The following is a 17,745-nucleotide window of genomic DNA, read 5'->3' as shown; positions in this document are numbered from 1 at the left end:
GATTATAAGCATTAGCCACCATGCCTGGCCTATTTATTGATATCATATCTATGCATATGTATATAATTCATCTGGGATCCTACAGACTTGCTGAATATGAATCTGAAGCTCCAATGATTATTGTGGTACATAGCCAGCATGGCAAACCAACCTCGAATCAAGTGCTCCCAGTTCCAGGAGCTCTGGAGTAGGCCTGGGAAGGAGGAAATTCTGCTTCCTGTCCTTGTTTTTCTCTCACATTTCAAGTCCTGCGCCCACTCTCTTTTCTGTCTTGCTATTTCACACATGAAGGTGTAAATACCTGATAATAACTTAGTGTAGCTTCCCAAATTGTGTTCCTCAACACTAATGTGTTCCCAGAAAACAAACGAATACAAAAGCAGACAACCCATCTGGTTCTTGGGTTAAATACGTCTGTATAATGCTTCGCTCTGTAGTTCCTTCTTGGAAATGTGTAATATGTATTAGATTTTATAAATGGCTCTAAAGTAGCCTACTTCATTTTGTTTGATTCCATACTTTGCAAACATTTTTAGCGTGGGAACACTACCCCGGCCCACCTTCACACCTGTCACATAACATCCAGTGACACTTGTGTTCTCCAGGTTTACTTCCTCCAGAAAGCTGCATGAACTGAACCGCTTAGGATGCCGAAGGGAAAAACCTAAAGGTAATAAGGCTCAGGCATGACGCAGTCACCTGGTTCAAGTTGTCTGTTGTTCTCACAGCTCTGCCTTCTTGTGTGTGTGTCAGCTTCATCCTCAGAGTGACTTCCCTTGTGAATTTTCAGATGCTGTGAGCAGCAGGCAACTGGATCTAAGGCTTCTCCCTTCATAGTGAGGGAAAGAATGTATTTGTATTTGTCCACTCTGGTTGTACCACCCCTGATTCAATTACTGGATCAAGAAAAATAGGATTGTTCTGTTGGCTTAGACCCATCTGGGCTCATCCTGATGGCTTCTAGGGTCCCATCCATACATGGTGGCTATACAATGGATGTTGAGGAGGAAATCAGAATGTTCTCCATCTGAATGTCCTCCACAATGCGGAATGGAAGCCAGCAGGGCAATGCACCATTCTTTACCCTGCTTACCTGTCCTGGGCAAGGAAGGGGCCCTTTAAATATAGTCCTCTCCTAGAGTGGAATGGGAAGGGCAGGGCCAGAGGCGCAGACAGAGAACTGAGGAAATGATAAGAATACCAATGTACTGGCGGGGTGCAGTGGCTCATGCCTGTAATCCCAGCACTTTGGGAGGCCGAGGCAGGCGGATCACGATGTCAGGAGATCGAGACCATCCTGGCTAACACAGTGAAACCCTGTCTCTACTAAAAATACAAAAAATTAGCTGGGCATGGTAGCACAGGCCTGTAGTCTCAGCTACTCAGGAGGCTGAGGTGAGAGGTTGAACCCGAGAGGCAGAGGTTGTAGTGAGCTGACTTGGCGCCACTGCCACTGTGCTCCAGCCTGAGGGACAGAGTGAGACTCCATCTGAAAAAAACAAAACAAAACAGAATAGCAGTGTATTGTGTTGCCTTTTTCATTTTTTTTTTTTATTATTCCCAGACTTTCCTACGATTAGATTTTTCTTTTTCTTTTTCTTTAGACTCACCCAGGTTTCCTGTGAGCCCTGGCTCTGGAGCACACTGGTTACTGTTCACCTACATTCAGGACACTTCTCAAAGAAATATCTAACAAAGATTGCTTGCCAGTTCCCTCACCAGAGGTTGAATTCCAAAGGTTATTTTCTTTAAGCCTTAATCTCAATCTTTTGAAGTCAAATCCTTCTCAAGATGGGTCCTCACAAAGTCCTAAGAACTGAACAATGTGTCGTTATGCCACTTGGCAGTAATTTCCAAATAGCATTAGTGAATTCAAGTATTTGTAAGTAACTTTGCATGGGTCAGCCATGCTGTTATCAAGAAAACTACAGTCCTAGGTTAACGCTGGAGCATTAAGTTGACCTAATGCAAACAATGAACAAACTTTCTCTTTTTTCCCAAGAAACAGTTAATGTCACAAGTACAGTGCTTTCATGTGACTACCACTAGTGTGGAAAGTGAGCCATCACTCATTTATCACCCCGAGGAGATGGGAGATTCTGGTGCTCACGGCCGCTCACTGTAGGAAGCCTGGGAAGTGGCCGGTGCCTGTTCCACAGCAGGTGTCCAGTTAAGTGTTCTCTCTCTCTTTCCTTCTCTTTTTTATTTCTCCCTACCCTCTCATCCCCCAAAACACTGTCCCAGAGGAAAAGATCCAAAAATTACTGAAAATGACTGTAACGAGTTCTTCCTGCAGCTGTTCTCCTATTGTCCTTCTTGAAGTCATCAGCCCCCTGTGATTAGACTACTGCCTATTTAATTAACTACTATATGACAAGATGTGTTATCACAAATACACACACACACCTTTTTAAACTTTTTTTTAGGTTCGGGGTACATGTGAAGGTTTGTTACATAGGTAAACTCATATCACAGGAGGTTGTTGGACAGATTTTGTCACCCGGGTATTAAGCCCAGTACCCAGTAGTTCTCTTTTCTGCTTCTCTCCTTCCTCTCACCCTCTCCCCATCAAGAAGACCCCAGTGTCTGTTGTCTCCTTCTTTCTGTTCATAATTTGTTATAATTAGCTCCAACTTTATATCATTAGCTCCAAAACCATGTGGCATTTGGTTTTCTGTTCCTGCACTGGTTTGCTGAGAATGATGGCCTCCAGCTCCATCCATGTTCCCGCAAAAGACATAATGTCATTCTTTTTTATGCTTGCATAGTATTCCATGGACATATGTACTTTTTTTTTCTTTGAGACAAGGTCTTGCTCTGTCAACCAGGCTGGAGTGCAGTGGCACAATCTTAGCTCGCTGCAATCTCCACTTCCCAGGTTCAAGCAATTCTCATGCCTCAGCCTCCTCCCAAATACCCGGCTAATTTTTGTATTTTTAGTAGAGATAGGGTTTCCCCATGTTGGCCAGGCTGGTCTGGAACTCCTGACCTCAAGTGAATTACCTGCCTCCGCCTCCCATATGATGGGATTACAGGCGTGAGCCATCTGCACCTGGCCAACACACACACATTTTTGTTTTTTGGGTTTTTTTTTTTTTTTTTTGAGATAGAGTCTTGCTCTGTCACCTACTACAATACAGTGTCTCAATCTCAGCTCATTGCAACCTCCACCTCCCAGGTTCAAGCAATTCTCCTGCCTCAGCCTCCTGAGTAGCTGAGATTACAGACACCCGCCACCATACCTGGCTAATTTTTGTATTTTTAGTAGAGATGGGGTTTCACCATATTGGTCAGGCTGGTTTCGAACTCCTGACTTCAAGTGTCCACTGGCCTCGGCCTCCCAAAGTGCTGGGATTATAGGTGTGAGCCACCATGGCTGGCCCCAACATACATAAATTTTTAACTTGAAGTTTTGAATGCCTCAATTCAAAACAGTAATGAGAGCTGGGAATCTCGGGCCTTCTCTTCAACATCCAGTGCTTGGTATTCTCTGAAATCAACCCTCAAAGTAAACTGAGTTTGAAATTTTTTATGGTCACTTTGGGGTGTGAGTGACCTCTTAAAGCCTACTCTCAGACTCAGTGCGGTGGCTCATGCCTGTAATCCCAGCACTTTGGGAGGCTGAGGCAGGCGGGTTGCCTGAGTTCAGGAGTTTGCAACCAGCCTAGGCAACACGGTGAAACCCCGTCTGCACTAAAAATACAAAAAATTAGCCAAGCATGGTAGTGTGCACCTGTAGTCTCAACTACTTGGGAGGCTGAGACAAGAAAATTGCTTGAACCCAGGAGGCAGAGGTTGCAGTGAGCCAAGATTGCACCACTGCACTCCAGCCTGGGTGACAGAGTGAGACTCCATCTCAAAAAAAAAAAGAAAATCCTAAACTCCAGATAATGTGTTTACATTTAATATCTGAAAAAAAAAGTAAATGTTCTTTTGTGTAGCAAAAAAAGTAAATGTTCTTTTGTGTAGCTATTTTTTGGCTGCAAGTAATTTTAAAAACCCGAATAGTTGCTTAAGCCATAAGGATATTTAATGAGATATCTAAAAATAAGTGCAGAGCCAGGGGCGGAGGCTTATATCTGTAATCCTGCACTTTGGAAGGCCAAGGTGGGAGGATGGCTTGAGCCCAGGAGTTTGAGACCAGCATGAGCAACACGGTGAGAACTTGTCTCTGTAAAAAATTTTAAATATTAGCCAGGTGTGGTGCCACACATCAGTAGTCCCAGATACTTGGGAGGCTGAGATGGGAGGATCCCTTGATTAAGCCCAAGAATTTGAGGGTGTAGTGAGATATGATTATGCCACTGCACTCCAGCCTAGGCAACAGAGTGAGATCCTATCCCTTTAAGAAAAAAAAAAAAAAAGGAGAGAGAGTGCAGGTTTTGAGTGGGGTTTTTTTTTTTTTTTTTTTGATTGTTGTTTTCTTCACTTGATGTTAGAATTCTGCTTGGCATTTTCAGATAACTATGTTCAAGACTGAAAGTCCTGGAAATCCTGAGGCACCAGCAGACTTCCCCCCACATTTCATTAGACAAGGTGGAGGCACATGGCCAAGTTGAGTTGCAGGGGAGGCAGGGAAGTCAGCGTCTGACAAAGGGAAGTGGAATTGTCATGACTAGGCAAAGTGTCTGTTTCAGTGTGTTTAGAATCTTTAAAAATAGAGTTTTATTTTATTACAAAAGTTAATACATACTTTTTAGAGAAAGTCTGGAAAACAGAAGGAAACGATTCCCAAATGCTGCTATTCAAAGACTTCCCGATATACCCTTTGAATACTGTTCTAATCATATTGCACATAGAGTGTGATCTTTTCTTTCTTCTTTTCCACTTGATATATGATTAACTTAAGCCTCTATGGTTTTGGAAAGATGCTTACCATTTTGAAATAAAACGTAAACTAAAGGAGGCAGCATAGAGCAGTGGAGAGAGGACTGGCTTGAGAAAAAAGAGATGGTGCTTGTTATCTGGGTTCTAGCACCAGTCCATCACTGTATTTCCATTTCCTCAAAATAAAGAAGTATTTCTTATTTATTTTTTTTTTTAGACAGAGTCTCACTCTGTCGCCCAGCTGGAGTGCAATGATGCAATCTTGGCTCACTGTAACCTCTGCCTCATGGGTTCAAGCGATTCTTTGGCCTCAGCCTCCCAAGTAGCTGGAACTACCAGCACATGCCACCACACCTGGCTAATTTTTTGTATTTTTAGTAGAGATAGAGTTTCACCATATTGGCCAGGCTGGTCTCGAACTCCTGACCTCGTGATCTGCCCACCTTGGCCTCCCAAAGTGCTGGGATTACAGGCGTGAGCCACCGTGCCTGGACAAGAAGTATGTTTTCTTAGGTCTCCCATTCCTGGGTCTGCAAGAGCATGAGAGCTGAGCCTTTGAGACACACAAGTCACATTGTTTAGATACTGGTTCAACAGAGCAGAACAGGTAAACCGGAGGTTATTGCAATGGGAAACTGTATGCCTGACATGTAATAATATGATATGTAATACATGATAGATAATACCAGGTCTTCCAATTTTTCAACTGAAACCAGTAATCTACACCAGGTGTGGTGGCTCACACCTGTAATCCCAGCACTTTGGGAGGTGGAGGTCAGCAGATCATCTCAGGTCAGGAGTTTGAGACCAGCCTGGTCAACATGGCAAAACTCCGTCTCTACTAAAAAATACAAAAAATAGCCAGGCATGGTGGTGGGGCCCTGTAGTCTCAGCTACTCGAGAGGCAGAGGCAGGGAGAATCGCTTGAACCCAGGAGGCAGAGGTTGCAGTGAACCTGGGCAGCAAGAGCAAAACTCTGTCTAAAAAAATAAAAAAGAAAACCCCATTGTCTCAGGCCAAGAACTCCTTAAGCTGATAAGCAACTTCGGCAAAGTATCAGGATGCAAAATCAATGTGCAAAAATCACAGGCATTCCTATACACCAGTAACAGACAAACAGAGCCAAATCATGAGCAAACTTCCATTCATAATTGCTGCAGAGAGAATAAAATACGTAGGAATACAACTTACAAGAGATGTGAAGGACCTCTTCAAGGAGAACTACAAACCACTGCTCAAGGAAATAAGAGAGAACACAAACAAATGGAAAAACATTCCATGCTCATGGATAGGAAGAATCAATATTGTGAAAATGGCCGTATTGCCCAAAGTAATTTATAGATTCAATGCTATTCCCATCAAGCTATCATAGATTTTCTTCACAGATTTAGAAAAAAAATACTTTAAATTTCATATAGAACCAAAAAAGAACCCGTATAGCCAAGACAATCCTAAGAAAAAAAGAACAAAGCTGGAGGCATCATGCTGCCTAGGATTTTTATCATCTCTGGTTTTTTTATATTCACATTATAATTACTTCCTATTGCTGATTCCAAAAATGAAATGCCCTTGGGAATGGGCTGAGCTTTGACATGCTGTCTTGAATAAGTTTGTACTGGATTGGAAACTACTAAATCAGGATCTTCCTAGGCCTCAACTCTTTTTAAATGTATTTTTCAGGATCACGTATGATTCAAAATCAAGGCCTGTGTCTTTTGCCTAAATCACTTCTTTTAAAGTGTATATAGTGAAAGTCTTAGACAGGTGTTCTCTTGAGTAAGAACTGCCACTTCAAGCGGTTGATTCTTTTCCTCCCACCTCAATGTTGCATCTTTAATCTCTCCTTTTCAGAGAAGGAATGATCAACATCAACAGTTGTGAGACTCTCCGACTCTCGCTTGCTGAAAGTGGTGCAGAAGGGGGATTTAACAACTTTGAACTTTTCATGTGATTTTTGCCTTTGACACAGTTATTAGAGTTCTGAAAAAGCAACAGCCCCCTGTAAGAACATCAGGTTTCTAAATGATTTATCTTCTCACAGACCTTGATATTCAATCCAGGTGTGGAAATAAATAGTATAGCCCTCGGGTTCTATCCTCTGGGCTTGGAAAGGCTTCAGTGGAATTCTGTAGCAAAAGGCCCAGGCGCTTCCCCTGACTTTCTCTTTGTTCTGCTAACTTTTTATCTCTGAAAAGTAAAGGGATTTCCTCCGGGGATTAAGGAGAGGAAACAACCTAGGGTAGTGATAGTGTTTCATTAGAATTAAGAGATGCAGATCTCAGCAAGAAGTCCTTGTCCACAACCTTGGATGGTTCCCCGCTCCATATCTGGCATCAAGCTCCACAAATCCTTTCCCCGCTGAGCTTTCTTATTCTCCTTTCTCCTGGTCACACAAGTATCTTAGGTAAACAGTGGTGGTTTCTTAAATAAGGGTGTCTCATCTCAAAGTGATACATGGTAGCATTTTGTTTCCTTTTTCTTTGTATTTTTCGAAAGTTTTTAATGTAGGCCAGGTGCTGTGGCTCACACCTGTAATCCCAGCACTTTGGGAGGCCGAGGCAGGCGGATCACTTGAGGTCAGGAGTCTGAGACCAGCCTGGCCAACATGGTAAAACCCCATCTCTACTAAAAACACAAAAATTAACTGGTCATGGTGGGTGCCTGTAATCCCAGCTATTCAGGAGGCTGAGGCAGAAGAATCCGATTGAACCCAGGAGATGGAAGTTGCAGTGAGCCGAGATTGCGCCAATGCACTCCAGCCTGGGCAACACAGTAAGACTCTGTCTCAAAAAAAAGTTTTTAATGTATTAAAAGCATTCTGAAATAAATACTTAAAAACCCATAGATGCTCTCTCATTCTGCCATGTCTTGGTTTCAAGTTCGTGAAAAGATCAGAGGGAGACAAAGACATGATTAATTTTCCTTCCTTCCTCCCCTCCCTCTCTCCCTCCCTTCCTTTTTCCTTTCCTCCCTCCCTCCCTTTATTTTGAGACAGAGTCTCACTCACTCTTGTCACCCAGGCTGGAGTGCAGTGGCATGATATTGGCTCACTGCAGCCTCTGCCTCCTGGGTTCAAGCGATTTTCCAGCCTCAGACTCCCCAGTAGCTTGGATTACAGGTGCCTGCGACCATGCCCAACTAATTTTTGTATTTTTAGTAGACACTAGGTTTCGCCATGTTGGCCAGGCTGGTCTCAAGCTCCTTACCTCATGTGATCTGCCTGCCTCAGCCTCCCAAAGTGCTGGGATAACAGGTGTGAGCCACCATGCCCAGCCTTCTTTCTTCCTTTTTTAAAATTTAGAAACAGGGTCTCACTATGTCCCCCAGGCTGGAGTGCAGTGGTGCAATCATAACTCTGCAGACTCAAACTGCTAGGCTCAAGCAATCCTCCTGCCTCAGCCTCTCAAGTAGTTAAGACTACAGGAATGCACCACTGCTCCCAACTAATTTTTAAACTTTTGTGGAGATAGGGGTCTCACTATGCTGCCTAGGCTGGTCTCCAACTCCCGGCCTTAAATAATCCTCCTGTCTCAGCCTCTCAAAGTGCTGGGATAATAGATGTGAGCCACCATGCCCAGTCTATTTTTATTTTAAAATACTGTTTACTACACTTTGGGGTTTCCTCTCTCACACAGACATTGTTCAGTGAAGATTAAGTTTTCCTTTCCATGTTTTCTGTGTGATTGAGCATTTTTATACTGTTATTTCCAATTTTATGATTTACTTTCTGCATACTTGGCATATAGAGCTTTGACTAACACATTGTGTGGTTCAGAACATGGCCAATCTTTGTTTAAGATACCCTTGGGCAAAAAAGTGCATTGTTTTTTCACTTCCATGCCGTTGTTTGTACATATGTTAAGTTTCTCTCATTAACTTTGTATCATGTGAACTAACTCAATTCTACTTTTGAAATGTTGACATTTCCAATTATGTGTTGCATTTCTGACAATTTTTTTTTTTTCTGATGGAGTCTCGCTTTATCACCCAGGTTGGAGTGCAATGGCTCACTGCAACCTCCACCTCCGGGGCTCAAACAGATCTCCAGCCTCAGCCTCCTGGGGGGTAGCTGCGATTACAAGCACCCACCATCACGCCCAGCTAATATTTTGTATTTTTAGTAGAGACTGGGTTTCTCCATGTTGGCCAGGCTGGTCTCCAATGCCTGACCTCAAGTGATCTGCCCACCTCGGCCTCCCGTAGTGTTGAGATTACAGGCGAGAGCCACTGTGCCTGGCCAATGTTTTCTATTCATGTATTTTTTGCTTTATAAGTTTAGAAGTTTTAGGTGATCAAGTTATTTCTCCTATTGCTTTTGTTGTGAAATCTATTTTATAATGAGAAGAATCTCAAATCAAGTGTTCATTTTTAGTAGGAATGTTTGAGACTTGACTCCAAAGAAAATGCAACTAATGTGCCTTGCAAAGAAAAAAGTAGTTGTGCACATACCCCTGCCATCCATGCTCCCCATTAACCTCTGCCTCTTGGCAAGCCACTGACCTATTTTCCTAGTGAGCTCAGGCTGCAATTGTGTTACCTGGCTGAGTCACAGCTGGGGCTTATAGAAGACAGCCTGGCAATTACGTTGTGTTCCGAGATTCGCTGTGCATTCATAAATCCTCTGGTGCATGAAGTCTAAAACCTCGTGACTCACTAAGGCAAAGAGCTGTATAAGCCATCAAGGAAAATGAAGCATATAGTGTATCAGTTACATAATTTCACTTAAAAATCTACTAGAGACCCACTTGTTTTTATTATTTAATGTGCTCATGGATTGATCATATTTGTCAATTACGCTCAAATATTAGAATCATTGTTTTTTTCTTTCAGTAGCTAAATAGTTCTACCCAGGAACAAATGGTTTACCTTCCAATCCTCTTAGATGCATAGAATTCATGGGACTAACAGCCTCCAAGTTTGCTCTACACATCAATGAAATGTTAAGTGAGGATCTGTACTATCTTGTCTTTTTTAAAATTATTATTATTTTGTATAAAGAGACGTGGTCTCGCTATGTTGCCCAGGCTGGAATGCAGTGGCTATTCACAGGCGCCATCCCACTACTGATCAGCACGGGAGTTTTGACCTGCTCCATTTCCGACCTGGGTCAGTTTACCCCTCCTTAGGCAACCTGGTGGTCCCCCGCTCCCAGGAGGTCACCATATTGATGCCGAACTTAGTGCGGACACCCGATCCGCATAGCGCACTACAGCCCAGAACTCCTGGACTCAAGAGATCCTCCAGCCTCAGCCTCCCGAATAGCTGGGACTACAGGTACGCGCCACCGTGCCAGCTGTACTATCTTGTCTTTAGAGAAAAGGCAGTAAGCAGATAATACCTGTTCTCCAAATGGTCAAAGGGCAAAAACAGTTTGAGTTCCAGGCAAGCCTTTTTCTTAATGACATTTACTTGGTTCACATTCCAAGCCCTTCCCCCACTTCTGGTTTTTGCTTCACCTTTATTTAGGAAATTATTACCTTAGTATTCTTAGGCTGAATGCCTTAGGAGTTGCCCAATTGCCAGCTTTTGGCCAGAACCGTGAGATTTTCTATGCATGGAAGGCTAATTTCTTTTATATAATCACTATTTTTGTTAAATTTGTAAAAATGCAACATTAACTTCGAATTAAACATCACACATTTATTCACTACCACTTAATAACAGTCCCTGTATCTGATTTCAGTAGTTACAGTTGAAATCATATTTTTGGAAATGTAGTTCAGCGAAACAAAATTATTTATTAATCACAGTATCTGCCATTTATTGATCACTTACTCCATGATAACTACTGTGCTAATCATTTCAAAAATGCAGTTTGCATTATTATTTTTAACTTTTTTTTTTAGACAGAGACTTGCTCTGTTGCCCAGGCTGGAGTACAGTGGTGCGATCTTGGCTCACTGCAACCTTGGCCTCCTGGGTTCAAGCAATTCTCTGCCTCAGCCTCCCGAGTAGCTGGGATTACAGGTTCCTGCCACCATGCTCAGCTAATTTTTTGTATTTTTCATAGAGACAGGGTTTCACTATCTTGGTCAGGCTGGTCTTGAACTCCTGACATCATGACCCACCCACCTCAGCCTTCCAAAGTGCTGGGATTGCAGGTGTGAGCCACCGCGACTGGCCTATATGTACCTTTTATAGTTAAGGAAACTCAGTTTTGTGAGTACCTTCCCTGACAGTCACACTGCTAGAGAATGGCATAGCCAGAATTTGCATCAAGTTTTTCTGGCTTATAAGACTATCTACGTAACTACTGAGCTATATAATAAATGGCAGGTTATAGTAGTGCCCTCTTAGCCCCAAATGTCGAGCGTCTAAATTTTTGCCTATCCGATTTCTTCTAGCCCACCTGCCCTAGTTTTAACTGCTTTTGGCTTTAAGTGAAGCATAGAGCAACGTTTTAGAAAGAAACACTTGAATAAATTAAAATAAAAATACTCATTTATTGCAGAATGAATTGTTGAGCTCCTCCTATGAGCCAGACAATGCCCTAGGTGGAGAATCCAAAGATGACAACGCCTGCCTTTTGGGTAGGTTAAGTCATAGTGGAAGAGGCAGAGCTGCAACTGTATTGCAATCTATGTTGTACCAGAGATAAGCACAGAATGCTGAGGAAGCACAACAGCAAAAGAATGCAGGGATATGCAAGCCGCCTTTTAAAGGATGAGTAGGAGTTTTCCAGGAAGAGAAGAGTTATGCAGGGTGGCAGGGAAAAAGCCTGCTCAATGTAAGTGGAATTGGGAAGGGAGTGGCCTGCTTCATCCCATAATGGTGAAAAGTTCAGCAGGGCTGAGGAAAAAAATACACGATTGTGGGTGAAGGGATAAAGAATGTAGAAAAAGAGGTATGCTAGGAAAATAACCTCGGAAAGGTAGGAATTGAGGACAGATGGCTGCAGTCTTCTTAGAACACTCTTAGAAAGACTTGGATCTCTCTGGTGTTAACTAGGCAGAGGCCATCTAGGTAATGTTAAGCAGTGGAGGAGGGTGGGGACAATATGGAGGAGGGTATGTCCCCTCCAGCCTGCCCAAGTTCATTGCTGCCATGGAGGAATACAGGCCCAATAGCTGCTGATCTTTTGATTTCCTAAGACAAGCCAGAGACCTAAATGTTAATATACAATTTCCAACTTTTAAATGTCGGCAGGTAAATAAAAATTATTTTTAAAAAAACTGTGAGCCAAGCAAAACAGCTCAGCAGCTAGATATGTGTTCATCCCAGAGGCAAGTGGCTTGCTCTGTCCCTGGAAGAAATGAGTAGCACAAGTTTGTATTAAAATTCCAAAGCCTTAGTAAAGCCCAGAGGCTCTATCCACTAAATAATCGTTAGAAAGGTAAAGCCTATCAATTCATCTTCTTTCCACATTGTAGTTTTTAGGTATATGCCATAATTATTGAATAAACTAAATCTTCCCTGAGATTATTTTCACATATTCCACTAAAGTTCACTAATTGAATTTCCTATTTTCTTCTGTACTATTTAAAGAAACTAATCTTCAAGATTAAAATAAAAAATAATCTATTTGTAAATGAGATACAAACTAACCCTTGATTTGCTAAAATAATTAATTGGGAGCCTATTACACTGAGGCAGCTCTAGCACCCGGAGTTCCTATGTAAGCAAACTGAAATCTAACTCAGAGTAAGTGGTCATATCCTAGGAAGACCACATTTAAGCTTAACAAATCAGAACCCACCAACTTATCTCCAACTAGAGACTTTAAGGCTGCTGTTCCACTTTAAGCAATCTAGATATTTTCTGTATTGCTTCCTCAAACACCTTATAAAAGTTTCCCCCTTGCACTCCCTTCAGGGGAGCCCAAATGGCTTGCAGTTTGGCACTTGATATGGCTGAATATGGTTCCTTTGGTGATATTCCCCTATCACAGATATCCTGGGGACTCACTGCTGCTTAGCCACTCACGTCAAATTTAGTTTCTTGAAATGGGTTTCTGAGGCATTCTGCTCAGGAATTAATCATAGCTGAGAAGCCACTTTATGGGTGGAGGAGAAAAATCTGCAACTTTCTGTTGTCCTGTATTCATACAATATATGCTGTGTGCCTACTACAAACTGGAAACCATTCTCAGCTCTAAGATCCATCAATGACTGACAGGCAGAGTTGCTTACCAGGGAAAGACTATGTGTGAACCGATGTATGTGTCAGATGGTAAAAAGTGCACTGGAGAAAATGAAGCCTGGTGAAGGATCAGGGAGTGAATGGAGAGAGGGTCACTCGGGCAGTCAGGGAGGACACCTCTGAAAAAGTACCAGGTGAGCACAAGTTGAATGTTTTAAGGCATCAATGCCTGAGGGCAGAGAGTTCTAGGCAGAGGAAGTTTACGATGCCCTCAGGTGGGAACACTTTGCTTCTTCAAAGGGTTGCAAAGAGGCCACTATGGCCAGAGGGTGGTGAGTAAGGATTAGTCAAGAAGGAAAGGGAAATTTAAAGAAGACAGGTTGCCTCTTAGACTTTTACTGGGAGATGAGAAGCCCTGAAGTGTTCTGTGCTGAAGAGCCAAGTGCTTTGACTCAGCCTTTTCAAGAACTACGGTGGTCTGCTGTGCAAGGGTGATATCAGGGAGACCAGTCAGGTGGTGCTATGGTTTGGATATGGTTTGTTTGGCCCCACCAAGTCTCATGTTGAAATCTGATCTCCACTGTTGGAGGTGCTGCTTAAGGGGAGTTCTTTGGGTCATGAATGGCCCAGTGCCCTCCTCGAAGTAATGAGTGAGTTCTCTTAGTCCCTGTGAGAATTGATTGTTAAAAAGAACTTGGCATCACCCTCCCCTCTTTCCTTCCTCCTCTGTACCATGTGCTGCCGTCTCTCCTTCACTTCCCACCATGAGCGAAAGTAGCTTGAAGCCCTCACTAGAAGCATCTGCACTATGCTCCTTGTGCAGTGTGCAGAATTATAAGCCAAACACATCTCTTTTCTTTATAAATCATCCAGCCTCAGGTATTCCTTTATAGCAACACAAAGCGACTAAAATAGAAGGCAACCGTGGTCATTCAGCCAAGAGATTAGTGGCTTGGATCATGGTGGGAGATGAAGGTGGTACGAAGTGGTCAGGTGTTTTCTACATTCTGACAAAATGCCCTGAAGGAATGAACTGTGGCGTGTGAAAGAGAGGAATCAAAGAGGATTCCAAGTTGTCAGCTTGAGCAATGGGAAGGAAAGCTGTCTTTTTTTTTTTTTGAGACAGAGTTTCGCTCTTGCTACCCAGGCTGGAGTGCAATGGCGCGATCTCGACTAACTGCAACTTCCACCTCCTGGGTTCAGGCAATTCTCCTGCCTCAGCCTCCTAACTAGCTGGGACTACAGGCATGAACCACCACATCCACGTAATTTTTGGATTTTTAGTAGAGACAGGGTTTCACTGTGTTGGCCAGAATGGTCTCGATCTCTTGACCTTGTGATCTGTCTGCCTTAGCCTCCCAAAGTGCTGGAATTACAGGCGTAAGCCACCGCGCCCAGCCGGAAAGTTGTAATTTTATTGAGACATGGAAGTCCAGGAAAGAGGCTGCTAGTGACTCTGGTTAGGGTGGGGAGTTAGAGGTAGAGGGCAGAAGAATTGGTTTTGGACCTATTTAGAGATGCCTATTAGAGTTCCAAGTGGAAATGTTGATCAGGCAGCTGCATATTCAAGTTAGGAAAGGGAGGGGCTGGAATCTGATGAAGATGAAGGAGATTCCTCAAATGCTATAAAAAGTAAGTAAAGAGGGGAGTTAGAAAATTGAGCCTGTTGAAAAAGTTTCAAGGCATCTGCATTTATATCATCACTATTTTTATATAACTTGTAAAGTTCTGTGATGACTGTAAAAAATATGTGGCAACATTAGGTTATAAGAAGTGGTGGCTGAGCATGGTGGCTCACGCCTGTAATCCCAGCACTTTGGGAGGCCGACGTGGGCGAATCACGAGGTCAAGAGATTGAGTCTATCCTGGCCAACACGGTGAAACCCCGTCTCTACTATGAAAAATACAAAAATTAGCTGGGCGTGGTGGCATGTGCCTGTAGTCCCAGCTACTCAGGAGGCTGAGGCAAGAGAATGGCTTGAACCCGGGAGGTGGAGGTTGCAGTGAGCTGAGATCATGCCACTGCACTCCAGCCTGGCGACAGAGTGAGACTCCATCTCTAAAACAAACAAACAAAAAAGAAGTGGCTACAGGTTGTTCCTAAAGTGTGGCCCTCAGCCCAAAGCATCAGCATCACCATGACACTGTGAAAGATGCAAATGAGTGGGCCCCACTGGACCCATGGAATCAGCTCTGGAGATAGGGCCCAGGAAACTGTTTTGACAAGCTCTCCAGAAGATTCTCACACACATTAAACACAGAGTGAGCTGGAAGATAAGACGTTTAGTATTTCCAGGTGTTAATCATTTAAAAAGAAAAGGAACAACTTTTGCTTTTAAAGCAAAAATGTCTTTATTGTTTGAAGCATGATGAAGTAAACAAAATTGATAGGACATTTCGTTTCTTTCTTAGTCTTCTCAATGAGGTTATAAAAATACAAAACCACTTAGTCTTTGTAAGCTCTTGAAAATGTCCAGAAGCTCACACTTAGTATGATATAAAAAGGCACTTACAACACACAATAAGATACTTAGAAACCCACCTCATAGATACGACTGAAATTTGAGAAAAATTTCTAAATATAGAAATAAATAGGAAGGCACTATTTATTCTCTTCCAAAACACAGAATAGTATTTTCCCTATGTTACCTATACACACCATAAATGGGGACACCTCCTTCCATCTTTGTTCTTGATACAGGTTGATAATCAAGCTGAAATTAATTTGCTTGCTTTTCTTCAATTGAATCTCAATTTGGTTTAAAATAAAATTAAATTCTTAATTTGTAACTAGGATCTTTTAGAATACCTGGTTCATTTTCATTTTGTTTTAAATCACAATTCATTAAATAGGAAGATGATGATGCTAAAATTTAAAAAGTACTTACTATTTAGCTGACTAAAGCACCCTAAGCAACAATATTTCTGAAGCATGTGTACATACACATGTGTATATTTTTAAATGTCACTGTTGCATCACTCTGGCCTTTTAGCATACTGAAATCACACTAACACAATTTTTGTGAACCATGATCAGATACAACCCAAATCATTCAGCACATTCATCTGAGATAGAAAGACAGGTGTGTTTCATTTCCTTCTGGTTGGCCAATGGATAAGCAAAGTACACCATAAATTAAATTTAAAAAATCCTATGCCATATCTATGCTGTTGTTAATTAAAATAACTGTATTCTTGCTGTGGAAATTCTGTGGTCTGGGAATTTTTATTCATCTTTTCAAGGCATTAGTAAGGATAATTTTTTTGAACAGAAAGAAATATAAAAAGTCAGATCAATAACTCATTCTTTGCATATAGGATGCTATTTTACAGGTAAGTGAATTATTTCACCTCATGACTGTCTGAATGTGGTGAATCCAAAATGATTTAACAGTGAAATCCAGAGATTTGGTTACTCTCCTGGCAGGATTTGGCCTAGAAATGAAAACTGACGTTTAAAAATAATATGGGGAAAATACAGTCGCTTGAATGCTTATCACTTTATTACTGCAATCATAAATGACAGTAATGTAAATTAGTCCTTCACATTTATTTGTGTATTTAAATTACTCCTTAAATATGCCTTTTCTGCCTTTTGTTCTGTTGCTCACCCTTTTAAGAAATGCCATGGTAAGTGTATTCTTGCTGTGGAATAAAAAGCACGTGGTTGTGTTACGTGGAGTATCTTGTACTGCCTTCCTGAGTATATGTACATTTGTTCATTTATTGTGCCTCTGCCCAACAAATGAAAATGATTTTTTTATTCAGCTTTTCTGTTGAACAGCACTGAAAAGCTTTTGCTGATTTTCAAGGCAGTCTTTCAGTTTATCCTCTGTCAAAGTCAGTCGCTGCTCCAAGATTGAAACAGTCTGCAAAAAGGAGGACAAAATAATCAATGCCTGGTCCCCTGGTGGTGAGGATGATAATGACAATCTCTGCTTAGAAAATCTTTTTTAGCCCATCGATGATAGACTGGACAGGAAAAATGTGGCACATATACACCATGGAATATTATGCAGCCATTAAAAACGAGGAGTTCGCGTCCTTTGTAGGGACATGGATGAACCTGGAAACCATCATTCTCAGCAAACTGACACAAGAACACAAAATCAAACACCACATGTTCTCACTCATAGGCGGGTGTTGAACAAGGAGAACACATGGACACAGGGAGGGGAGCACTATACACGGGGGTCTGTTGTGGGGGAGTCGGGGGGACAGCGGGGGGTGGGGAGTTGGGGAGGGATAGCATGGGGAGAAATGCCAGATATGGGTGAAGGGGAGGAAGGCAGCAAATCACACTGCCACGTATGCACCTATGCAACAACCTTGCATGTTTTTCACATGTACCCCAAAACCTAAAATGCAATAAAAAAAAAAAAAAGGAAATCCTTTTTAGACATGGGACTCCCACCTTTCTGCCAAGAAGTTGGCTCAGAAATGAGCCTCAGAACTTGCTTTGCTTCTGAGCCCTACCACAAGGGCAAGGCATTATCAAGCAGTTGTAGAAAAAGAGAAAAAAGAAAAAAAAAAAAACCCAAACTGATGTGTTTGAGAAAAAAAGCACTAAAAGATCAGACCTTTTATGCCTGATCTTCCAAAGCACCAAAACCAGGGAAGAGGCCACACAGGGTTCTAAGTGGTGCCATAAGTTACACACTTAGTGGAGAAGGGCGGGGGGTGTGAAATTCCACATGCCAGCCAGATGCCACTGAAATGTCATCACTACTTATTCTGTCACAATTCAATCCATGGCAAACTATACCTATAGCACTGCAGACGGATGGCTAGATTGCTCTGAAAATATAACAGTTGCCTCCAGTGCCTTCACCTAGAAGA

General features: G+C 42.3%; 1 protein-coding gene across 14 annotated transcripts in view; it reads right to left on the bottom strand.

Moving 5' to 3' along the window:
- The window catches only part of POC1B (POC1 centriolar protein B), a 221,879-nt gene that overhangs the window by 50,251 nt on the left and 153,883 nt on the right, over positions 1 to 17,745 (bottom strand). For 11 of the 14 annotated variants that reach the window (XR_010342955.1, XM_012469362.3, XM_012469360.3 and 8 more), the window contains one exon: positions 15,234 to 16,775. The exons of 2 other annotated variants lie outside the window; for them this stretch is intronic. Coding sequence is in view for 10 of the 12 variants with exons in the window: in XM_012469362.3 (XP_012324785.2) it covers positions 16,671 to 16,775 (105 nt within the window). In the remaining 2 variants the exon portion in view is untranslated. Of the gene's footprint in view, positions 1 to 15,233; positions 16,776 to 17,745 lie in introns of those variants that run through there. One more of the 14 variants, XR_001110131.3, reaches the window with a different exon arrangement.

The sequence above is a fragment of the Aotus nancymaae genome, unplaced genomic scaffold, assembly GCF_030222135.1.
Source record: "Aotus nancymaae isolate 86718 unplaced genomic scaffold, 86718_ANA_hifiasm-v0.15.2.pri h1tg000016l, whole genome shotgun sequence".
Lineage (NCBI taxonomy): Eukaryota > Metazoa > Chordata > Mammalia > Primates > Aotidae > Aotus > Aotus nancymaae.
The sequence above is the reverse complement of the archived record's forward strand: the minus strand, read 5'-3'. Positions and strand labels throughout refer to the sequence as shown.